The 25168-nt window shown below is 41.0% G+C and overlaps 1 protein-coding gene across 25 annotated transcripts in view; it reads left to right on the top strand.

Annotated features, from left to right (window-relative positions):
- The window catches only part of CACNA1C (calcium voltage-gated channel subunit alpha1 C), a 541815-nt gene that overhangs the window by 93446 nt on the left and 423201 nt on the right, over nt 1-25168 (top strand). For all 25 annotated transcript variants that reach the window (XM_088676810.1, XM_088676812.1, XM_060279995.2 and 22 more), the window contains exons 2-3: nt 11015-11336; nt 15163-15268. In XM_088676810.1, coding sequence (XP_088532936.1) covers nt 11015-11336; nt 15163-15268 — 428 coding nt within the window. The remainder of the gene's footprint in view (nt 1-11014; nt 11337-15162; nt 15269-25168) is intronic.

Below are 25168 nucleotides of genomic sequence, written 5' to 3' on the forward strand. Positions count from 1 at the left end.
CTCAGTTATAATGTATAAGGTTATAATGCTATATGGATAATGTGCATATTACCCTTTTGATAATGTCCATTAATTTGTGAACAAATAAAACTATTGGGTTGTATCCAACCAAATTCTACCCAAAGTAAACCTATTGAAATTAATGTACATATGTTAGTTATGTTCAGTAATTTCAATGGGTTTACTTTGATTATGACCAATGTTGGATACTACCCGTTATTTATAACTGAAAAATGTTATGCAGATATAAACATATGCCATTGATGTTTGAAAGAATGAACTGTTCTTGGCTTTTATTTGGAACCTGGGAGACAGACCAAACAACCACAAATGTTGTTTAAAATGAATTTAAGCAAATAGGACACATGCCTTTTGTCTACCCAAAGACAAAAGTTCATTTTAAAATGTAGTCAATGTTAGATTTTGTTGTGGGGGACCTCTGCTTTTACATTTCAACATGTGTGTTGTGTTTTCATGCATATGTGTCCAGACCCTTGCATGGCTAAGGAGCAAAGAACCTCAGATGATGTCATAATGCAATTAATAAGTAGGCTATAACCTACAAAAGGCTATTCTGCTTTGGAATATTTTGCTATGGTCAAACAACTTTAAATAATAGAATCATGGAATCACGGCAGCCAATTGACAATATTTGGGTCACTCGGTCACCACTTGGGGGTTACATAGGGGCAGAGGTGCCCCAGTCAGGATATAGAAGTGAAGCCCTCAGAGACTGATGGAACCTGATGTGTTACCGAAGCTCTAGGGGATTTTCCAGTGGAAAAAGCTCGAAGCCCTCATCTTGCTATGGATTTGTGAGACGAAGCAAGTGGTTGACATTATTGCTGCTGAGTATCTTCTCTGGCATTTTGGAGCCTGAGCAGCTCCTTGGTACTCCTCAGAGCTCTGGACAATGAATCAGTCCTGACAAGTACAAGTTTCACTATGAAGCTGACCAAACACTGGTAAGAACACATAATTGTGCCTACTGTGTGGCAGTGTGTGTTGTGAAGAAGGCTCATTTTGCAGCTCGCATTGTGTCCTCTAATAGCTGACCAACGGAGTTATTTTGGATGGTTTGGAGGTTACTGACTCTGAGTGTGTGTGGTGCTGGTGGGGACCTCTGGAGCACTCAAAGACCTGCTCTCCTGCTGTGATCAACCGGCTATGCACTCTCAGGATAAAGTTGCTCAGTTTCAAAGTGCTCTTGACACTGCACTTGGTGCAGTTGCATATTTCCACCTTTGGGGGAAGGTTGTGTAGAGAGCTGTGGTGGGGCAGGAGCAGACATTTTTGGAGGACACAGATTATTTAGATCCATTCCAATCTATCTGTGGAACTGAACTGGCTTTGGTCACCCTGATGGATGAACTTTGCAGAGGGACAGAGGGAATGCAACCTTGCTTCTGTTCTTGATCTCTTGTTGGCCTTTGATACCATCAACAATAGTATCCCCCTGGACTGCTCCAGGAAATGGAAATTGGAGGCACTGTGGTTCCAATCCTACCTTCAGCACCAATTCCAGAGAGTAGCATTGGGAGAGTGCCTTCCAGCCCACTGGTGGCTACGTTATGGGGTGCAGCAGGGGATTATCTTATCTCCATTGCTAATTAATACCTACATGAAGCCATTGGGAGCAGTCATTAGGAGTTTCAGAGCAAGGTAGAATCAGTATTCTGATGACATTCATCTCTATTTCTCTGCAACATCTGAATCAGGAGAGGCTGTGTAATCCCTGGGCCATTACCTGGACACGGTAGAGAAACGGATGAGGAAAAACAATCTGAGCTTGAATCCCAGCAAGATAGAGGCACTGTGGGTCTGAGAAGTTGGGCAGTGGCCTACCTTGGATGGAGTTGCATTCCTCTGAAAGAGCAGGGTCACAGTTTGGAGGTGTTTCTTGAACCAGCTCTGTCAAGGGAGGCTCAGGTAGCCTCACTGGCTAGAAGTACCTTTTAATAATTGCAACTGGTTCTGCAGCTATGACCATTCCTGAAAAGCCTTGCCACAGTATTTCATGTGCTGGTTACTTCAAGACTGGATTCAGGGCTGTCTTAAACATATCTGGCGCCGTGGTGCGAAGATCCCTCTGGCGCCCCCGCCCCGTTTCCCAGTGTGACGCCCCCCTGGCGGCCTGGCACCCTGCGCCACCCAGCCTTGCCGTAGGGCCGGCCCTGACTGGATTACTACAATGCACTTGGTGTGGGGCTTCCCTCGTGCTTGATCTGGAAGCTACAGTTAGTGCAAATACTGCAACATGATTGCTGACAAAAGTGACACCTTGCCAGCACATACCACTTGTGTTCAGGGATCTGCACTGGTTGCAGATTTGCTACTGGGCCAAGTTCAAGGTATTACCATTTGTATAGAAAGCTGTTAAGAACTTGGGACCAGTTTACCTATGAGATTGCCTTACCCCACATGCGCCCATGGTGGAATTGGCACTACTACAGGTGCCACATTTTACCCATTCCACATTTGTAAGAACTGCATCATTTAGTGTGGCAGCAACCATTGGAACTCCCTACCTATTGATATTTAGCAGGTGCCTGTACTGTTTCTGGCACCTGCTAAGAACATTACCGGTACTATTTAAACAAGCCTACGTAGATGCTTAGATAGTTGAGATAATTTTAATCTTTTTTAGTATTTTGACTTTTGTATGTTTTAAAGTATGGAAGTGATTTTAAAATGGATTTTTATTGTTTTATCCTTTTGTAATCTGCTTTGTTACAACCAAGAGGTGTATAAATTTTGTGAAATAAATAAATAATATTTGGCGCTTCAATACAGGCAATACTGGTTTTGCATGGGGGTTCCGTTCCGGACCCCTGCCCATTCCGGACCCCCTGCCCCACTCCTTTTCATAGTGTCTTTATGACGTTTGGAGACTACTTCTGGGACCAGCGCCTTGCATATGTGTGCAATTGCATGTCATTTGGATGGGCTAAATTGGTCATTGCATGTATTTGACTCACATTCCAGTCTCGTTTGACAGGCTGCTTTAAGGATGCTTTACAAATCTGTATTTGAAATCTTAGTTTAGAATTTTGATGATATTGTTAAATCTTGAAATTAACTTTCATGCCTTGAAAATAAAGGACCCCAATTTGGATAGATAAAAATCTCAAAACACTTGGCCATTCAAATGGCCATTATCAACAGCTCTGTTGGGTTTCTAGCACTCTGCCTGTAGTTCTCTACCACCTTTGGAAATAACTCTGCTTTTGGAATTGGCTTGAGTGCTAGTGTTTCTAATTGAAGCTGTTTCGATAAACTGCCTGGAGATCAAGTCATTTGTTACTGCTTATAGTTATTTAGTATGGTTAATGTCTGCAGACTTGGAGTCTCATAAAAGAGACAGGTCCTTATCAGTAATCAATATCTGCAATATTTGCTCATATAAATCTGCCATTAGTGACTGATCATTTGAAATTAATTTGAGCCAGAGGACTCCATTATGGTGCATGTTATTATAGTAGAAACAAAGAAGCCCAATGGAAGTGGCATTCTTAAGTTTCAAACATGCAATGATTCCGAGAGGGTATTGCTCTCATTTGCATGTATTTTCCTTATTCAAGCCACAGCAAGGGGATGTCCATATCCCCACATAATAAAGAGGAGCTTTGCAGCCTGGGGATAATATTGTATGGAAGGGATCTCCACCTCCCAAATTGCTAGAGAAATGTACCGCACACAAACTTTGGACAAAGGTAGGAGAAACAAAAACAGGGAGGTTTCATTTCAGGGTGACTAGTCAGTGGTTGCAGGAGGCACTTATAATGGACCTTTCTGTGCCATAGCTAATAGAGATACAGTGGTACCTCGGTTTATGAACACAATTGGTTCCGGAAGTCTGTTCATAAACTGAAGCGTTCATAAACTGAAGCAAACTTTCCCATTGAAAGTAATGGAAAGTGGATTAATCCGTTCCAGACAGTCCGCGGAGTACTTAAACTGAAGCGTTCATAAACTGAAGCGAACTTTCTCATTGAAAGTAATGGAAAGTGGATTAATCCGTTCCAGACGGGTCCGCGGAGTACTTAAACTGAAGCGTACTTAACCCGAAGCATGGGTGTGATTGGTTCCGGAAGTCTGTTCATAAACTGAAGCATTCATAAACTGAAGCGAACTTTCCCATTGAAAGTAATGGAAAATGAATTAATCCGTTCCAGATGGGTCTGCAGCGTTCATAAACCGAAAATTCATAAACCGAGGTGTTCATAAACCTAGGTTCCACTGTACAGTACATTCAAAATGGTGCAGCAGCAGTTAGTTAATAGGGACATAGATTCCAGTGACGTTATAGCACTATCAATATGTGACCATGGTGGATGTGCTGTAACATCGCTAGAGAAAAAGAGACTTGAGAATCATTGTTGACAGAAACTAAATTTAGTTGATTATGCAGGGAAATAGTGCTATTCCCCTATGTTGGAAGTACTTGCCAGGGCAATTTCGTCTAGATAGACAGTGATACATTTGCAATCCCCTTGGAAAGCACAGTGTCTAGAAAATAAAAGGCCCCGGTTCAAAGTAACTAATAAGTAGTAATAAGGGAGAGACAAATTTTCAAAATTGCAGAACACTTTAAAATAATGTAGAATGCTGCTGTTTATTTGTATGACAACCAAGTCGTGGCCCAGAATGTTAGGGACACAGTAATTATGGCTGCACAGGTTTCTTAATCTTGCAGAATCCTTGTAGCTGCACTCCCAAACCAGAAAATGATCTAATTGTCTTTACAGATGATCTGGTTAGTTTTACAGTGCAACAAATGAGTTGTTGCTTATGATTCAAATACCTTCCTCCTCCTCCTCCTCCTCCTCCTCCTCCTCCTCCTCCTCCTCCTCCTCCTCCTCCTCCTCCTCCTCCTCTGCTCACCCTTCACTACCAGGTCCTAGGGTGGGTTACAACAAATTAAGATTCAGAATTAAAAACAGTTAAACTTGAACTTCTGAGGAAGGTGGAACTGCCAAGATGAGCCCCTCTGTTCTTAATACCTGGGAGGGTTTGAAGGGAAGAAAGTTAGTTTTGGGGGGCCTAAGTTGCTGGCAGCCAATGCAGTTGTTTTAGAACAGGGGTTGTATTAGTTTTAAATGCAACCCCAGCCAGTAATATGTGAGCACCTGTGAAAAGTGCTCCACTGAAGGGATTTCTTTACATTGGATTTAGTCTGAGCTATCTGAGTACACCTAGATCACACTCCTCTACTCCCAATTAGATACTGTGCTCTTTGATTTACTTCTAGTTTTGGATGAACAATATGAAAGCAACAGTCATCTAAGAAGAACTAGACACTCTGTTCATTTTCCTTCAATACATATTAATCTCCTCTCAAGTTGTTTTCCTGGATTTGGTCTCTTTCCCATTGTATATTGACTCACAGGGCTGCAATTACTCTCTCTGCATAAAATTACTTTACTGTGTTTGGGTAGTAATCCTTTTGAAAACCAGGGCACAATCTGTGCAAACCTGCAAGTTCTTTTTTCTATGAGGGATGATCCAGCTCCTCTGCCTCCTATATGGGAACTTCCTTCTACTGCATCCTGCCTTTTCAAAATACACAACACCTTTTCTGAGGTGAAAGGAGCTGCAGTCTCTCAAGGGCAGCCAGTTCTCAGACAAATGGAATAAATTTCTTATGTGCTGTGAAGGAATAATTACAGCTGTTTCATATCTACACAACTATAGGGCAATCTAGCTTCTTAATATAATTATTGCCAATATACCACAACAGGGGCCACAGGCTGGTCACAGATAAAGAAAACACCTCTAATAGAATTTTCAGGACATGTGACAGAGGAATTCTAAAGTATGGCTGTTGGCAAGTTGTTTTCTCAGCTAGTGGCTGATTGGTATAACTAGGTAGGCCTTATAATTTGAAAATTGTTCTTTTCAAGTACATGCTCTATTCCCTGCTGTGAAAAGTGTTTGCTAACACAGTTGAGGTGAAGCTGTACGACCTCTAGAATATCCTTCCATTTTCTCTAGTCTTGTAAAGTCAGAGTGTGAACGTTATGTGGCCTTTTCATTGATTACGAAGTCTAACTAGGGCTAGCAGTGGACCTATGTGTTCATATTTGTTTGAATGTGACATTTTAATTGACCATGATACACACACACACAATTTCAATTTAAAAAATCCAGATGCACAAGAAACACAGGTTTTTTTTAATTAAAAACAATAGAAATACCAGGTACACACAAGAAACATACATATACCCTTCACAATCCTAATTTCCGCTCCTACTCACATTATTCTTCCCTTCTTGTGGATAGGGTTCAGACACACAAAAGTTGGGGTTTTTGGGGGGGGGGTCAAAGTCATTGCTGGACATATGGCAACCCTGCATGAAGGTGAGGGGAAGGACAACAAAGTTTGCTGTATATGCTCCCTCCTTCATGATTTGGGATTGTGATTATCAATCAATTTTGTTGTTTGTAGCCAATGGCCATTACAATACAATGTGAACACATATCGCACAGCTGCAAAACAGGAAAAAAAGCATTGCATACACCAGAACAAAAACAAGTTTTCTGTTAATTTTTGGGCCTAATACAAGGTGCTCACATTGGTGTTTAAAGCCCTAAACTATCTGCAGATCTCAACCCTGGGCAGGTCTGTAGGGAATAGGGATAGAGATGGCACTTGCTGGGACTGAAATGAATTGGCTCTAACAAGTCATGCAAGGGAATTCAGAGGAGCACTTTCTTGCTTTGCTACCTAACTTCAAACATGCATTTTTTGTGTAACTCGCAGAATCCAAACATTCCTGTTGCGAGAGATTGGCAGGGTGCCTTCTTCATACATCTTGCATTAAATTTGTTTGTGAGGAGGCATTCCTTTGCCTGATGAAAAACCCAATTATTCACACACACCCATTCTTACCTCTGTAATTAAGATGTTGTTTTCTAAAGCACTTTGAAATCTAATTACAAACTACATTCTGTAAATTAACAAATGGATGTAAATGTATGATCTACAAATTGTATTTGCACAATGATAAGGATTTCTTTCCAACCATTTGATAAATCGCCAATTTTGATTTGCTTAATCTGAAGAATAATATAAGTTTAGCAAGTTGTAGTTTTGTGTTGGATTTTTAAATAATTTCATGTAATTGGGTCTTTGTTAACTGAATAATCATACGCATTTTCAGTGATGTATTAGTCATAGCTAGCCATGTGTGTGGTGCTTGGCTTCTGACCTTAAACAACACATGTCTAAAACTACCCATAGCATCTGTGGGTTGAGGGGTAGGTTTGTTCATTTTTGTTAGGTGGTTTACCTTAATCCTCTTGGCAGAGGAGCATTCAATTTTGCTATTGCATTGATGCTTGCTTTGCATTATATAAAACATATAAATTTCAACTGATATGAGAAACATTCAAATAACTGGCTGCAAATTGGGTAGCAGTTAAACACAGAAAATTCCCAATGAAAGCAATACAGTGGTACCTCCCCGAAAAGTACTGAATCTGAGTACTTCAGCACGTACCAATAGAGCGCTTCTGCACATCTGCGAACCACGCAGATCGCTTCTGCGCATGTGCGCACCGCGGAACCCAGAAGTAAACACTTCCGGGTCCGCGGAGTACTTAAACTGAAAGTACTCAAACTGGAGTGTTCTCAAACTTTGCTCAAAGATTTGCTACGGATAACTACTACTTCTACCTTGATGAGCTAGAAAACTAACACAGAGTCTGCCTTTGTCTAGGAATAGGGGCAGCCAATGTGGTATCTTCCAGATGTTGTTGGAATCCAACTCCTATCAGCTCCATAGCTGCCAAGTTTTCGCTTTTCTCGAGAGGAAGCCTATTCAGCATAAGGGAAAATCCCTGTAAAAAAGGGATAACTTGGCAGCTATGATCAGCTCTAGCCAGCATGGTCAGGAATACAGGGAAGCTGTAGTCAGGCAACATCTGGAGTATACCACGATGGCTACCAGTACTCTAGAAGTTCTGCCTGAATATTTAAGGACTTGAATAAACATGTAAGGACTTGAATAAAATGGAGTGCATGTGGTTTTTGTTCTTCTGTTGGACTTTATTATAAGGCATAGTAGAAGATCTGAATGCACTGGCTACACTGATATCTTTGGCTCCAAATTAACATGTCACAGCATGGTCTTTCATTTTTAATAGGGTTTCAAATGGAAACATGCTTAATGGATAAAGCTATCCAATAATGAATGTTTATATTGAGTTAACATCCAGTGCTTGTACTACCGGTATGATAACAACCAAATGGACAAAGAATGTAATGGCCAACAGGCTTGGAGGAAAAGAGTCATGAACAAATGTGGGCATACAGAAGTGAGCAGCAACCAATATTTATTCACTCAGCTGTGGATCATATAGAAGCCAATTTTGGCATTCTGATATATAAATTAAATAATCATTATCTTTGTGGCAGCATCTCCTCACACACCTTTCTCCACACTTTTCTACTATTGGGTGGGCCTTCTGCTTGCATCACTGCAGTACAACTAATATGGAAATTCCATAAGTCAAGTACAGCATGGTATGAAAAAACCCTTTAAATAAGCTCCCAAATTTTTATTCATTTAGTTTGCTTTTAACATACAGTATATTTCCTATTGAGCTAGTTTTTATAATCTCCTCCCCCTGACTTCCCATTTTTAAAAATATTTATTTTGTTTTTAGCTAAATTGCTGGCTTTTGATAGCTAGCTGTAATGGTTGTGTGGGGAGGCAGATTTGAGGAATAAAACCTCTCATCTTCTCACCTCCACTTTTTCACTGAACATGTCAGGTCAGATTTTCTCTGCCACTCTTTCTTTGTTTATAGTGTTTTTCAAATTGATCAAGTGCTAAAATAGGTTTAGCTTTTGGATGACCAATATCTATGCTCCCCTTTGTGAACTTTCATATTTCCCAAGTACAGTAGGTCCAAATGAGCAGGTAGAAAGAACAGTGTCAAGTGGCTGGAGATTGTAACAATTTAAGAGTATGCAAAGTTGATAGGCAGTTTACATGCAAGGGGTGAAGGACGTGGTGTTTAACTGTCAAATGAAAGGCTAAACTGAAGCAAAATTATTTATTTGCATATGTCATTTGCCTTGTAACACAAGCTCTCGGCGACAAAGGGCTTTTATTAAGTGTACTAGCAAAATACTATTACGACAATCAGGGTAAGTGTGGAAGGCCTACATAAGGCCCCAAGGGGCTGCAGGCCACCCAATGTCAGCAGTGGGTTGGTTCAGCCCCATAGCTGCATAGCCCCAAGTGAAGTGGTTTATTTTTCCGTGTACGAGCGTTTTAAAAGCGTTCACTCAGGGCCATCATTACGATGGAAGGAAAACAAGCAACTTGTGTATGAGATTCCCTACATTGCAAAGACACACAACTATCCTGTTCATTGCCAATTTCCATTCATTGCTCACAGCCCGTTTTTGTTACCTCTAAACTACTATTCCTATTTTGTTCATTTTTTTGCTTTTTGGGGGTGTGGGGATACCTTGCTAATATCTTGTTACTGTAGCTTTTTGCAGCTGTCATTTTTCAGGGTTTAGCTTCCTCCCCTGGATCTCTAGAACTTAAACATTGGAGGGATGGTGCTGGATGCATTTTTGTCTCTAGAGCACATGCACATGAACATTAAGGCACAATGCAGTGTGTGGTCTGCCATTTCACACGATCCAGCTGTTCAGTTAGATTATGAATTGCAATCCCATGGCCTAATACTATGGTGAAGTGTGACAGTACAAACTCAGGAAAACAATGATCTGGATTAAAAATGGTCACAACTGACTGCTTCAGGCTCATGCCAAGGATTGTTGATCTATTGAGTTAGCTGCCCTAAGGCCAACGCTGGAAGTCCTATGGTTCATCTGCCCCACACTTGACTTCTGGACAGGGACATCCACCGAGACTTCTCTAACGGGGCACCCAGAATACACAAGTAATTTAAAGGCATTGCCCTCCAAGAGGGGCCACGGATTGGTTCATTTGAAATTACCTTTTGGGGCAGGAAGACCACCCACCGAGATCCCTCCAACCAAGGGGAATTCCCTTCCAACAGCCAGTAAACGTGTGCCCAGCCAGTGGGGAAGCAAGCTGAGAGTGAGGGGCCACAATTGTCACCCACTGGGAAAGCAGTGAGCGGCCATTGGAATAGCATTACCATACATTTTTTTGTTTTTCTTCACTGACTTTGTTAGCAATGATTTTTATTGTTTTAGATTTAACAAACACTAAGCTGGTAGTGCTCAAAATATTAAACAACATGTGCCATTTCTCTCTTTCCTACCACTTACCGCAGCCACCCCCAGTCTTTATGTCCTTCCTCCCACATAATCTCCCATGTGCCTCCTCCCATCTAATTACAAGCCAAACAGTAACAACATGAGCCAAAATAAAAGCCAAAATAAGAAACAAGGAGGAGAAGGAGTAAAAATGGAAGGGGAGCTTAGTTACCAGGCAAAATTATGCGCCAGTCATCCATATATTCTGCTCCTTGTCACTAAAGAGGGCTAGGAAATCTTGCCAGGTGTTGCAGATCTTTTCAAGGCTACCTTGCTTGACATAGTCCACCCCTTTCTTTCCCCCCACATAGTTTTAATAAAAAACACTAACCCTGTTGTTACTTATAAATGAGTGGAATACAGGTTATAGCAGAGTAATTGAATGCAGCATACAAAATAATAGAGCCTTCAACAATACATAAGTGCAGAAAGTTCAAGTGGTGATCTCCAGTAAACTTATTTTAAGTATAAAATAAAAAAATTCCTTCAGTAGCACCCTAAAGACCAACTAAGTTTTTATTTTGGTATGAGCTTTCGTGTGCATGCACACTTCGTCAGATACACTGAAACAGAATCCACCATACTTATTATTTTAAGTATGTCACTATTTTCAGCATTGGAGGGCATAAGTTATGTTTCTTGGTCGCACTACTAGGGTGTGACTGTGACTGGATGTTAGTAACTGGCTGTTGCTGTTGTAAACTCTATTCATATATATTTAATCTTTGCTTCTCTTTCTCCTAGGTTCCAACTATGCGAGTCCCCGTCCAGCTCATGCCAACATGAATGCCAATGCAGCTGCAGGGCTTGCACCTGAGCATATCGCTACTCCAGGTGCAGCCCTTTCCTGGCAGGCTGCTATCGATGCTGCCAGGCAGGCCAAATTGATGGGTGCAGCCGGCAATGCAACAATATCCACTGTCAGCTCCACACAGAGGAAACGGCAGCAGTATGGGAAACAGAAAAAACAGGGTAACACCACAGCTACACGTCCTCCCCGGGCATTGCTGTGTCTAACACTGAAAAATCCCATCCGGAGGGCATGCATCAGTATTGTTGAATGGAAATATCCTTTTTGATGGAATGATATGAGTCAGTATGCAAATGTGATTTACAAATGTGACTAAGCATGTGCTTTATGTTGAAGGAAGCACTAGAAGGAACTTTTAAAAACTACATGAGCAACAACATATGGTTGGTCTCCGTCTAGATCAGCGGGGGTAGATCTTTTATGACCTCAGTCAGTCTTCTGGGGGCTGCATGTTGGTGGTGGGCGTGACCCAAAGTGACTGTGACCATATCACCTAAACACTTGTGCGTGCATGCACGCACGCACGCACACACACACACACACACACACACAACCACACTTCCCCTTCAGCTTATTTCTGCAGATAAGCTGAGTAAGGGCTGAATCACCTCCTCCATCCTCATCAAACGATCATTTTGATGAGGAAGGAATTGCCAGTTTACACCCCCCACAAGGGGTATGGACAGAGGGGTTTAATGCTAACCATAGTTAATGCTAACACACCATAATGGAAGCTAGTGTGTCTGGCAGACCATAATGTAAACCTTGGCTTGTTGCATTCTTGTCCTCCCCCTGTTAAAGGAAACACAAGCCAGGAATTGCTGTTCTTCACTTGCAGCACTGTAGCTTTCGGGCTGTGGCAGCTCTTTAACCATAGTTAAGAATAAGGTCTGGGCTTGCACATAAAGTTAAGCAATAGTTAATATTAGCTAAGGTTTATAAACAAACTACAAACCTTGGTTAATGAGCAGTCTTTAACCATAGTTAATAACCGATGGTTTAATTTTATGTGCAAACTAGGCCTTTCTGTAGAGGATCACCATGTCAGCTAAGAACACAATGTCCATTTTATGAGGCCATGCACTGACTGACAGATCCTGGAGGGGGGAAGGGCAGAGCACAGGGCATATCTGTTTCCCAGGTTAATATCTGGCCACTGTTGAATACTGAATGTTAGGTAACGTGGGCCATTGATCTAATCCAGCAGGGCTATTCTAATGTTCTTAATGTGTCTTAATAATTCACAACACTGGTAAGCAACATAGTTTGGGCTAAGGTGCACCTTTTTGGGGGGAAAGGGGTAACATTTCATGTACAAAACTGGGACTCTTCTGCAAACTAATACATTTTCTACTGAAAGAAGAGATGAGAGGGGGAAACGTGTTGCTATAATCATTTTGCATACTGAAAATACAGTTTCAGCCTATTTCTGTTGCACACCCAAGAGGATGTGAATGCAAAAAAAGTCCTGCTGGATCAGAACAAAAGGCCCATGAGGTTCAGCATCCTAATTCCCACATTAGCCAACCAGGTGCTTTTGGGAAGCCCACAAGCAGGACAATGAGGGACAACAGCTCTCTCCAGCTGTTATTGCCCAATATACCAAGTCTTGGTATAAAACTAATGTGAAACTCACTAAAAAGCTCCATTAAATAGAGCTTAATATATTTTAATTAATGGTTTTCAAGCCAGGTCATAATAAAAAATTTCAACTGCGCATAACAAATTCTCCTACCTCTGAGTATTCACTCTCTTACCTTCCATAATTTGTACTAAAATGAAACCTACAAAACTTTAAAAGTTGTGCATATGAGAAATTAAATGTGCACCAACCACATTATTATTATTATTATTATTATTATTATTAATTGAATTGATCAGAGGTTACGAACTCTTGTGTCTTTATAATAGCTTATACAGGTCAACATAAAATTGTACACAGGGCATTAGCTGTCAGAAACAATGAGGACAAAATGTGCATCTGTAACCATATGCTAATTGCTTTCTCTATAGTTGTGAATGGTCTACTTTTCAATATTTCAGTCTGATCATGAACTATCCAGCACAAATTAAAACTTGCATAGTCATATGTTTCTTATTCTCTGTGGCCAACAAGGCAACAATTGCCTTGGCTGACCAATAGAGTCCCTTTCTAAGGCCCAATCCGTATAGTTAAACGAGGGCATAAAACACACAACAACATGGGGGCAGCTACACATGGAAAGCCTCCATATGCAATTACCCTAATTCATCACGCAGGGGCGGAGGAAGGGGTGTGTGGTGGGTGCGGGCCGCCCTGGGTGTCACCACTGAGGGGGGTGACCAAATGCCGGGCGGCACTCACCGCAGAGCCTGCAGTGCGCCTGAGCCATGCGTCTCTTCTGGGAGAGACGCGGTGGCTTGGGCACATGCAAGCTCTGCGCTGCCCAAATGGTCCGTCCGCTGCCTCCCCCCCCCCAGTTGTAGGGTGGGTAAGTGGGAGGAGGCAGGCAGACTTTGGAGGCCCTGCAGTGCGCCCTGCCCCTATGGGCGACTCGCCCCACTCCTGGGCGCGCTGCCCCAGATGCCCGAGGGGCTTCCTCCGCCGCTGTCCCCACGTAGTTGCAATAATTTATTTCATACTCTATCATCCTTCCTTGCCTGGTTTGCAGTTTGTCGTTAGAGTGAACATTTCTACATTGGTGTGGGGAGTAATATTTATTATTTTCCACACAGAGCTCCTCCATATAGTTGTATTTCCAGGACCTAAATTCCATAGTATACACTTGTGAACTGGACCATATGCAGTATAGTACCAGATCTGTATTAAACTACACAAGAAAATTGGATTGGAACCTTTGCAATGGCCACTTGGTTGGCATCACTCATCTATTCCATTGGAAACATAGGGAAGAAACAGCAAAAGCACGCCTGCAGTGTATTTTAATGAACTTCAATAGGAGTAGGGGTATGTAGTAAATGACTCACATTGTACACCTGTCCTGCAAAAACCTTACCTTCCACTGACACAGAGGACATTCTTAGGAAAAGTTTTTGCCAACTGGGTGCCTTCATGTGGTTCCTTTATTTGCCCAATAGAATAATCACAGGGAACAACTTAGGAGGAAATGAGAGTGCAGTCCTATTGGACCTCAGTGCTGTCCATCAGCTCAGCAAGTGTGGGTGTACTGATATTGATATTAGGGGGAACCAATATTAAATGAGGTTTCAGTCATTTTCTGCCCAACCCAATCAAGGTGAAAAACTGATGATGGGGAATTCAATTTGAGAACAGTTAAGTGGTGAGATGTATTCTGAACAAATACATGCATTTTCAAATAGACACCACTGTTTGGCATATTTCTGATGTGAAAGTATGCAAAATAAGCCACAACTTATTTTAATAATGCCCTTTAACAACCTTGTGTTATATATATATATATATATATATATATATATATATATATATATATATATACACATATATATATACACACACACACACACACACCCTCAGAGATTAGAATGAAGAGACGCTGAATGTTAAAAATAATGTTAAAAATAAACTCTTACATAACTTTTAAACCCCTTGTGCTTCTTTGAATACTGCTCTCTTAAATTTCCTTTCAAAGGGTAACAAAAGAGGGTTGAAAAATGCTGAACCACTGTGTATTAAGATTTGGGAGATATTTTCTTAAATGACAGCACTAATAGGCAGTTTGCAACTGTATTGCAAATGCAATAAGAAAGAGAGAGAATTTGGTGGGCTGTCTGTCAAATAACAGCACAGCCCGAGAGGGTAAAATAAACTTGAAATTAAATCTAAATAAAGGAAAAAAACTTTTAAGAAATCTATGTTTACTCTGGCACGCGACTGGCCTACTGTGCTTTTGACATATTAGGAAGAAACTTGGCTGGGAGGGTTGAAAAGCACTTTAAAAGGCATATGTTTCTTTTCAAAATACAAGGGATTAGGAATGTCTTCATTAAACAGAATTCTTTTAAATCCTTCCCCCTCTTCCAATATAATGTATGCATGTATGTATGTATATATATATATATGTATTAAAAAATATCAACCTTCCTTAACTCCATTCCTCAGACCATTTGAAATTATTATTTTACTGACTATTTTTGCCAATTGTGTGGCCTTAGCTATCTATATCCCCTTTCCAGAAGATGATTCCAATGCTACTAATTCCAATCTGGTAAGTCCTTTACTTTCATCATTATTTGTTGTTACACCTTTTACTACTTACTCAGCACAGTGGCTTTTGGGAAGTCCAGAGAAAAAGTCACATGGTCACATCAGATGGCAGCCAAGATGTTTGGATTACATGGTTTTAGGCTGGCACTTGTTTTATCAGGATTACTTCTAGGGGGAAAAGTGGGCACTATCAGCACTGCATATTGATATCAGTTTCATACCTCTTCCCCCAAAGAATCCTGGGAACTGCAGATTGGTGGAATGTTGAACATTCTGCTAGAACAAAGGTAGCCAATGTGGTGCCCTCCAGATGCTCTTGGACTCCAGCTCCCACCATCCTCAACTGGCATGGCCAAGGGTCAAGAATGATGAGAGGACACGTCACTGACTACCCTGTGCTAGAAACTCCTATCCCCATTCCCTCCAGTTACAATTCCCAGGCTTTCCCGATAAGAAGGAATGATAGTTAAACTGGTTTAAGTCTGTAGTGCAGATAATGCCTTGAGTTTTTTGAATTTATGGTTATGACTTTTTGCTGTTGGCTTTCCCCCCTTTTGTTAACAAAATGCCAGAGTATTTTGTGAAAGTGCTGTCTGTCTATCTATCTATCTATCTATCTATCTATCTATCTATCTATCTATCTATCTATCTATCATCTTACGGTAGTAGGTGTTAATTGTTTCATTCCTGAGCTTTTTCTGCTGTGTCTGTTTCATGAAGGGATATTATTTAATTGATCAAGCCTTCCTTTCAGGTGATGAAGAGTTTCAGGGCTATGTTCTAGGGCACCTTGGCAGGTGTTCTCATTATAAATTTGCCCTTTGAAAGATGGTGACTTTTTCTATTCTTGCCTGGAATGATTAGTGTTTCTACTAAACGCAAATGGCAATGCCTGTGTTTCAGCATAAGCTTGTCTGGTGCTGGGGGGGGGGGAGGAGGGAAATGTGTTTATATTTGGCTTAGCATGAAGTCATAGCAAATATATGAAAGAAACAAAACTTAGAGTTGGACAAATGGAATGCAATCCATAACAACAGGACAAGCTATTTCCCTTGTTCTTTCCTGAGAGGTTGACTGAGCTCAGAACTCCCAGTGCTGTGAATGGGAAAGCTGGAAGCCCTGAGTCTGCATTCATTCCAGTATTCAGAACTAACCAATGGAGATTTTTGAAAGACCATAATGTGGCTATTCTTTTACTTGCCCCCAAAGAAGAATCACTGGCATGAAAGGGGGTGGTGGTGGAATGCAAACTTGCAGAGGGATGGAGCTGGAAAAATAATAATTGTCTTTCCGAAACAGAGACAGATGAGCATGTATAACCATTCTTCAGGCCTTGGCCACCATGATGAAGTATTTTCATGAAGCAGCTTTGAGCGTGTGGAAGGAAAAACAAAGGCTTTGGAATGCATCTTTGGGGGAATTATTGCCTAGCAAGTCGTAAGCTTTTGCTTTGTTGCTTTGCAGTTTGAGAGAGAGAAAACGGGGGCTGGTTTGGAATCCTTTTTAAAGATTTGAAAGGTTTTGCCATCAGGTGAAGCATATGCAGGAAAGATGTTAGTGAACTGGTGCATCTGACATGTTGCTGTTTTCTACCTACAAAAGTGAAAGGCTGGAACTGAGGTATAGGCTATTTAGAAGTGGTGTTAGTGTAGATATTTGCTCCTGACCATAAACCCAGTATTAAACACACACATACAGCTCACAATGTTATAGAAATGGGATTCCTCCAGGCAAGTACTAAAGAAAAGCAATAATCTGTTGAATTGGTGGTGCATGACTTTTGTGTATTTTGATTTCTATACCTATATTTAGGTTGGATATGCAGATAATGCATACCTGACGAAATATATTTGTACCTAGACTGCATATGCAGATAGCTGTTAGCAACACATTTTTATGCTGATGGGTTTGTCATGGGCAAGAATGTATCTCACTTAAACTTGGTAGTAGTTGTGGGTAAGTTAGTGTACATGAGCTATTTAGAGTATCATAAGCAAAAACACAAGTCCCTGCCCCAAGAAGCTTACAGTGTAATTTCAACAAAGACAATGGGGGAGTCAGAGGGAGAAAAAGCAGACTGAGTTAAATGTAACAGGGGAACATGCATTTTGCCTGGCAGTAATGCATTTGATACTGACTTAAATTTTCAAGGGATTAAAATATTTTTCCAGCCCTGACAAATGGTGTGTGTATGTGTGTGTGTGTGTCTGTCTGAAATTGCATTGACTTATTCATTCTTAAGATTTGTACACTTGTCAAAGTTTTGTGGCATCCATCCTGTTGTAATTTAGCCTTGCCCTCAGATCTGTTGCCTTGTTATAGCAGAGAGAGGCTGCAGTTACTTTCTACTAGAGCTCTAGTTAGCTGAGTATCAAAGTGATTAGTTTGTTTTTGGAAAACACTGGATGAGACGGTAGGTTGAAAAGGCTGCTTCAGAAAACAGCACATCCTGCAGAGATGGAAATCGGATGCACTTAGAAAAGAGAGCAATTTTATTGGAGAAAATTGCCTCCAGCCATTACGAAATGCAGCAAGTTGTGCTTGCTACAACAACCAAGGGGCAAAATAGTATGGTTCCAATCCAGATCTGTAGATTTATGCATGTAAGGGGACTTTTTCATTTGTCTTCTAAGCAGCACCAACCCTGTTTTGTGTCTCACAGTATCACAAGTGCTTCTTAAGGGGTAGCTTGCAGTACAGGACAGAAAAGAATGGTGCTGTGCACTGGTAAGCCAAACAGAAACTAGCTTAGCATGTTATCTGAACCCAGACTCATGATTAAGCTCTCTTCTTACTTACTACAAGCCAAGGTTTTTTCTTGGCAGTCAGAGATGAGTTCTGGATCACAGACAAACCGCAGTTAAGTGAAACAAACTATGGCTTCATGTTACATGCAAAACAGGCCTATGACACTAACAAAGCCACCACTGCATCAGAGTGACAATGTAGCTTTTTAAAAATCAGTTTTTTAAAGTATGAGTGCTCCCGCATTTCTACCCAAAGAACAATCTTTCTTGTGCAGTTCACTTCCCTGCTTTTGAAAGCAATGCTCTTAAATTTATAAAGCTCCTCAGCAAGGCATTCTTCCACTATCATCTACAATCCTTTACTGTGGGTCATTAGGTATAGCTCTGAGAGAGTCTTGTAGAAGGACTCGGAACCATCCCCTGTTTGAAGATGCTCTTTAGCTAAGTCCTAATTAGCATGAATCATTTCTCGTCTTGATATCTTCTATAGCCAATTGTGTGGGTGGTGGGTGGTGGGTTGTTGGGGTTTTTTTGAGAAGAGGGAGAGGAAGGTGGAGTTGGTCCAACTCTGGAAAACCAGATTTGTCCAGCTGCTCAGGGGAAGCCTTCACTTGGGTAACAATAACAAGTCTGGCTTCACATTCACTTTGTAATTTAATTCTGAAAGGAGGAAAAAGGAGTTGCCATAGCAACTTCTACCGTCCTGATTTCCAGAGACATGGAGAACCTTCTTCAAGAAGCGCATTATCCAATATATGATGTGTAATGCTTTTTTTCTTTTCTTTTAAGGTTTGAAGGAGAAAAATACATGTTTATAAGCTGATAACATGCCTCTTGGATTCTGAAACTCAGCCAGCAGAATGTGGAATAAAAAAATCAGGATTTTAAAATAATAAGTGCCACTGTAGGGTAATATTGCAGATCCAGTGTGGTATAGCAAGGGTACAGACTTAGACCGTGGGAGACATGGGTTCAATCCTCTGTTTAGCTATGACCTATGGCTAGTCACTATCTCTTAGCCTTCAACCAAAAAGAACAAGGGGCTGAAGCAAAATGGTACCCACTGGTTATTGCTAAGAATTTATTTGCACAGAAAGCTGCTGTTAAAATGAGTCAGATCTTTGGTCGATGTAGCTCAGTACACTGGCTGGAAGCAGTTCTCCTGAATTTCTGAAAGGGATATTTCCCCGACATTACTGCAGATCCTGAGGATTGAATCTGGCCTGAAGTTTTGGCCTACAACTCCCATGATCCCTAGCTAACAGGACCAGTGGTCAGGGATGATGGGAATTGTAGTCCAGAACATCTGGAGGGCCGAAGTTTGGGGATGCCTGGTTTATCCTATGCCTCAATTTCTGCTGTGTTTCTTAAAACACTTACAGGAGTCTCAGTGCCGTAAGTGAAATTACTCTGAAGCAACTTATTTATGGCTTATGGCCTTTGATGGCAATCATGCTTTCCTGCGAGGTTATCCATTAACTTCAGTAAGGGCAAGGTCAATCCCTTCTTGTCCCTTTGTAACAGAAATTTGAAAGCAGCCGTTTCTGCCGTCTTTATATCTGTTTCATCCCCACTAAAAACCTATTATGCACACAAATGGAAGGGGATTTTATTAAACGCAGAGCCATTTTGGAACTAATGAACTCCACTGAGGCTTTGGCGAAATTGCAGAAATGAAGAAAGCTTGCACACATGTGTGTGACCTTGTACAAAGAACAGTGATGCACATTCTCTTGATGTAGCTGGGAAAATTGGAGCTAGTTTGAACGGAATTGAAGCCAGCCTTGCAAGAGAGGGCCATAATTGATATGGAGTCTTTCTACTTGTTTTCTCTGCAATTATGTGTTAAAAACAGAGATAATGTGCCTCCACAATAATGGAACTATAGCAGCCTAAGATAGGAAGTTGAGAGGGAAATGCTTCTGTCTCGTCTGAGTGACATTCATGAAATGGCTTGAGCCTGGTCAGTGTCACACCATGTTGATAACATAATGAGGTTAGGACACATCTTGAAGCATACTGTTAGGTTGATTGTTTATGCCTTTTGAGGCAGGAGGGAAATTCCTACTGCTGTTTGAATAGCTCGACCTTCCTTTCCTTGCCTAGCAATAGCAGAAAAAACATCTGTTTGCAAAACTTGAATTTAAAATGTCATATTCTGCATTCACATTTGTACATCTTTACAGGTGGATGAGAGTTACTTCTTTTCATTCATTCTCTGAAAATTGAACTGTGCTTTCTGAAGCAAGGAAGATTGAATTGTTATGTGTCTGTGAAAGACTGCTTACATGCTTCCCATCTCTGGATGCCTATGAGAGAGAGAGCATAGCTGTCTGTCTGGCTTGATAACTAGTGATTAGTTTTGTGGCCAGCTGAAAAGGTGTCTGGTCCACATTGGCAACGAAGGAGTGGATTTTGGTGTTACATCAGTGTTGTGGATTAATATATAGCAAAATCTATGAACTAGCAAAAACATGGCATTTAATTCAGAATTTATAACAAAGATGATTACATTACATCTTACTCAGCATTTTCATCATCCTATCTCTCCCCCCCCCCCCGTTCTTTTGCAAACTGCTTTATCTATGTTACAAGTCAAACATAGATGTAGAGGATTTAATGGTGATGAGTTATTCAGAAGGACTTTAGTGGCTCTTTTAATGTAGTCTTAGCCTAAATAATTATAGTTACACCAACAATTATGCCACATGCATATATTAGCAAGGACTGAGGAATTGGTTCAGCAAAGTGAATATCTTAGCCATTGGCCACTTGGGAATAGAAAAGTTGTTTTAAAAATATATTATAATAAATATACCTTGAGAGGGTCTGGGAAAGAAATGTGAACTTCTGGAAGTTGATCTGGTCCTGCAGTCTTGGGATATATATGCATTGCCTTAATTTCACATGATATGGCACTCTTCATGACAGAGCACTGCCCTCCATCTTCTTACTGGTCCTGGTTTGCTTTCTCTCTTCTGGGTATTGTCTACTGTTATTGATTAAAACAGCAAGAACAATACAGTGCAATTTTTAAAACACAATTCTGTCAAAGGCTGTGACTGTGGAAGCTTTTATTATCCTTCATCTCTTTCTCACATGCTCCTCCTCATTGGTAAAATCAAGACACATCCCCAGAAAGTAAAGAGCATGAGATTAAAAAAAATGGTGATGGGATATTCCAGAAAGGTGCAAAAGGAGAACATACTTGGTTGTAAAGACAACATAATCCATAATATGGTTTGTCCTGTCATTACCTTTCAGGATGGAAAGGTAAAGATGGGACAAACAGCTTGTGGGTTATCCTATTTTCATATCCACATAAGTTTTCCATACTTGAGCAATTGAAAGGCTTAGTGTTATGTGAATGCCTATCACCATATGCTCAAAAATGGCATTTGATAGTGCATATAAAGCCAATCCAGGAATTAACAGGAGTAGAAGCAAGTAGGTACAAATGTTACATTGCATTCTTGGCCTCAGAGCTTCTTTCTGTGTTGAAGTATAGAGTAAGAATGTTCCACTAGTAGGCAGCTTCTTTTCTGCCCAGCCTTGACTTGAGAATCTGAATGATGCTATAAGGGGACATCTAGCAACCAATATATCTAATATATTTTTAGGACCAACCCTATTTTTGTAAGTTGTTTTAGATTGCTTTTCTCATTTTATTTTAAATTGTTGTATCTATGTTTCTAGAATTTTAATTTATGTACATGTACATGCTGAGCCTATCCAACTTTGGACTCTGATGCGTTACAACCTGACCCCACACAGCAGGTATACAACTCAAATGTGGTATCTGGGTCACTTCTTGTGGTTGCTGAACTTAATGCTTCTGATTGTAGCTTTCTGTTCCCTCCAACTGCGATGTCAACACCTTTTGCCACATGGACTATATTTGGCATTTGCAAGGTCCAGATGCCTGATTCCTACTGTGTGCATTTTCCAACTACAGCATTTCTGTGATTCCCCAGTTAGTTGTGTTGGCACCTCTGCAGCTGCTTTTTGATCTGCCTTGTTAAACTTGCACTGATGGAAAACGTTGGGATTTTGGAAGATTTCCTGCCTGGCTGCTACTAGCTCAGTGGTTGCAAGGCTTGCATGCAGGAGGGTGGAGGGAGCTGAAGTGGAGACCATCTGTGTGTGATAGTCTTTATCTGAGTGCCAAAATTGCAATCCTGATTTTTTTTTAACTGTTACTTTGCCTAATGAAAGCTTGGCGGGTTTGTAGTTACAGCACTTTCGAACCTGATACAATGAGAGGTGGATTTCAACTTACAGTAGCTTTTGTAGTAACATTATAAGATCTTGTCATTTTATTTATAGGATTAAATATTACATGTTGGATTTTTCAGCTATTATGATAATAAGCAATAAGTCATTGCAATTTATCGGAAATGAATCATGTTGTGCAAAACGACTTGTAAAAGGTGCAACATTTTCTTTTATGCACCATTTGTTACTTGACAACCATTAAAATATAACCATTATGTTATATTTTATTTTTCTTATATGTTCTTTGTCTTTTCCTATTTTCTGTCTTTGTACATTTCTGCCTGCAGACACATTGGTCTGTACCCAGCATGTTTGCAAGGCACAGATAGTCTCTGTCCATGCAATGTGAGGTAGAGTATACTGTGGACAGGCATACTAGACAATGTATAGGCTCTGTGCACAAGATGCAAGCAATGCATAGTGTTTGAATAATCATAATACATAATTGTGGTATTCTCCACAAGACCACAACCCTCAGGATGTTCTCATCCCTCTCCTACACCAGTGCACAGGGCTTGGACCCAACTCACAGTGCTGGCCCACCCATGAGGCAAGATGAAGTGACCACTTGAGGTGCCAGGTTCCACAGGGACAGCAGATCCTGCTTCCAAGGAATGCATCATCCATTGCTACCATGGTGGGGGCTGCCCTCTGCATCCTGGGCTCTGCATCCACCTGGCATGATTCAGAGCAGGCTGGTTTTACCCCTGCAACGACCTTTGATTTACACTTCAACTGTCTAATGAGGTTCATTTGATTCCCCCTCCCTTGTTCCCGATTTGGACCTTTATTCCTCCCTTGTTCCTGATGTAGAACTTCACTCACCCCTTCTTTCCCAGCAGGGAGAGCGGCATTTTGTGGTTCGCCTCAGGTGCTAAAATGTTTTGGGTCACCCCTGCCAACTCATCATCAAGGAGCACAGTCTTTTCTTCCCTTCTCAGTCTTACAAACAGATTAACCATTATCTGAACCATCTTTTAATATTCTTTCTACTTTCCTTCATCTTTTTTTCTTCTCTCTTCCACTGTTGCTTATAAAGCAGAAACACACTTGCTTTTGTACATCTGAGCATGATGTCATAGCAGCCGGCATGGGCATGGAGGCAAATTGCCTCAGTGTCCCTTCCAGCCTCATCACACATATATATTATATCACTGCACCATTAACATTTAAAATATGTCAAAGAACATTCAGTGAACATAAATCTTACCAAAGGCTAGTTAATATTCCCAAGTAGCCTTAAAGCCTTAGTTTCTTTCTCTCATCACACTATACACCTTTTATACCCAAAAGGCCAGAAACTGGCTTTCAGTTCTGGCAGTTTTGCTCCCATATGAAGTATCAAATGGGTGGAGCATAACAAATGAAAGCAGGCATCTACTGATGGCAAACATAGTTTCTCTCTTCCCCCCTTTTTATAGTGACCTCTTATGTGCGTAGGCATCAGGACTTGAAGAAAATATTGAGTGGACATGTGCACAAAATCCTAGAAAATGCTCTATGAAAAAGGAAACTCAGTGGATAAATTCTGTTTTTATGCTTACAGTTTAAAACCGTAGTTGTCTAACTAAAAATTGGTCCTAGTCTCATGGCAAGTTCAATGTGCATTATAACTGCTACATGACCAGGCAATCATCTGATTGCTCTACCGCATTGCCAGATTGATTTTCAGCCCACAATGAAGTGTTGTACACATGGTCTGAAAATCAATTTTGATGTATACTATACAAAACAGGCAACTGCTTGGTTGTGATGAAGTTCATATTGAATTCAGTGCATAAGACTAGTGCAGTTTTCAGGCTTGTGAATTGATCTTCTTACTCAGGAATTTATTAATTTTTTACTTGGAGTGGCTGGTGAGCTTCAATAATTTGAGCAGCTACTAAAGGCTACAGAGCTGGAAAGGAATAGTTACAGACATATCCAGCAGTATCCACACTGTAGGACTGAGGGGGTTTGGGTTCTTTTGGCATAGTGTGAATCAGAGAGGAAAAAAGCAATGGAGGCTACTCCATTATGGTGAGTGGAGCACTGCCTCACCAATCTCAGACTGCTCTCAGCCAGACTTCACCTGCCTGCCTTCTTACAACCAGTCGAAGGAGTGGCAGTTGCTGTCAGATTCCTCCTCCGTGATCTCAGTGTCGCCCTTATGGAACTCAGTGGGGAGGAGGATGGGAACAAAATTAGAATTAGTTGACTCTGGTTTCATTTCCTTGCCTTCCATTTTTCCAGTTCCCAATGGGCATCAACTACCAGTGGCAGCAAGTACTTGGTGATTGCCTAGTTAGGGTATTCTTTGGTTATCAGTCTTCAATGCAGATGAATGGGTAAAATACTCTTAAAATGCATACCCAAGTTCACCAGACGGATTAATTCATTCTGCTAGCACATTTGCAAAGCAGATCAGGGTCCGGCATGGTTTCAAATTGGATGGGGGAACTGTGTGTTGAGATTTCTGCATGGCAGGGGATTGGACTAGATGACTCTCGGGGTTCCTTCTAACTCTACAATTCTATGTTTCTATAATACCCTTCACCAACTTTGCTTAGCTTCCACCTTCTTCCAATGAACATTTATGGCTGAAGCAGGGATCCTAATCTTCATTACGATTATAAAGAAAGGAAGTATTTTTTTCTGAATTCAGTAACACTGAATAGAATTATAAGGTTTTGAGTATAGGACTTGGAAAAGTGACACATCCTATCCTCTCAAACCCACCATGGGGTAGTTACACCCCCAATTCTTTCAGAAAAATGTATTTCCTTATGGATAAAGGTAAAGGTACCCCTGACCATTAGGTCATGTTGCGGACGACTCTGGGGTTGCATGCTTATCTCACTCTATAAGCCGAGGGAGCTGAACAACGGGAGCTCACCTCA

This window comes from Zootoca vivipara, chromosome 9, assembly GCF_965207765.1.
Source record: "Zootoca vivipara chromosome 9, rZooViv2.hap1.1, whole genome shotgun sequence".
NCBI lineage: Eukaryota > Metazoa > Chordata > Lepidosauria > Squamata > Lacertidae > Zootoca > Zootoca vivipara.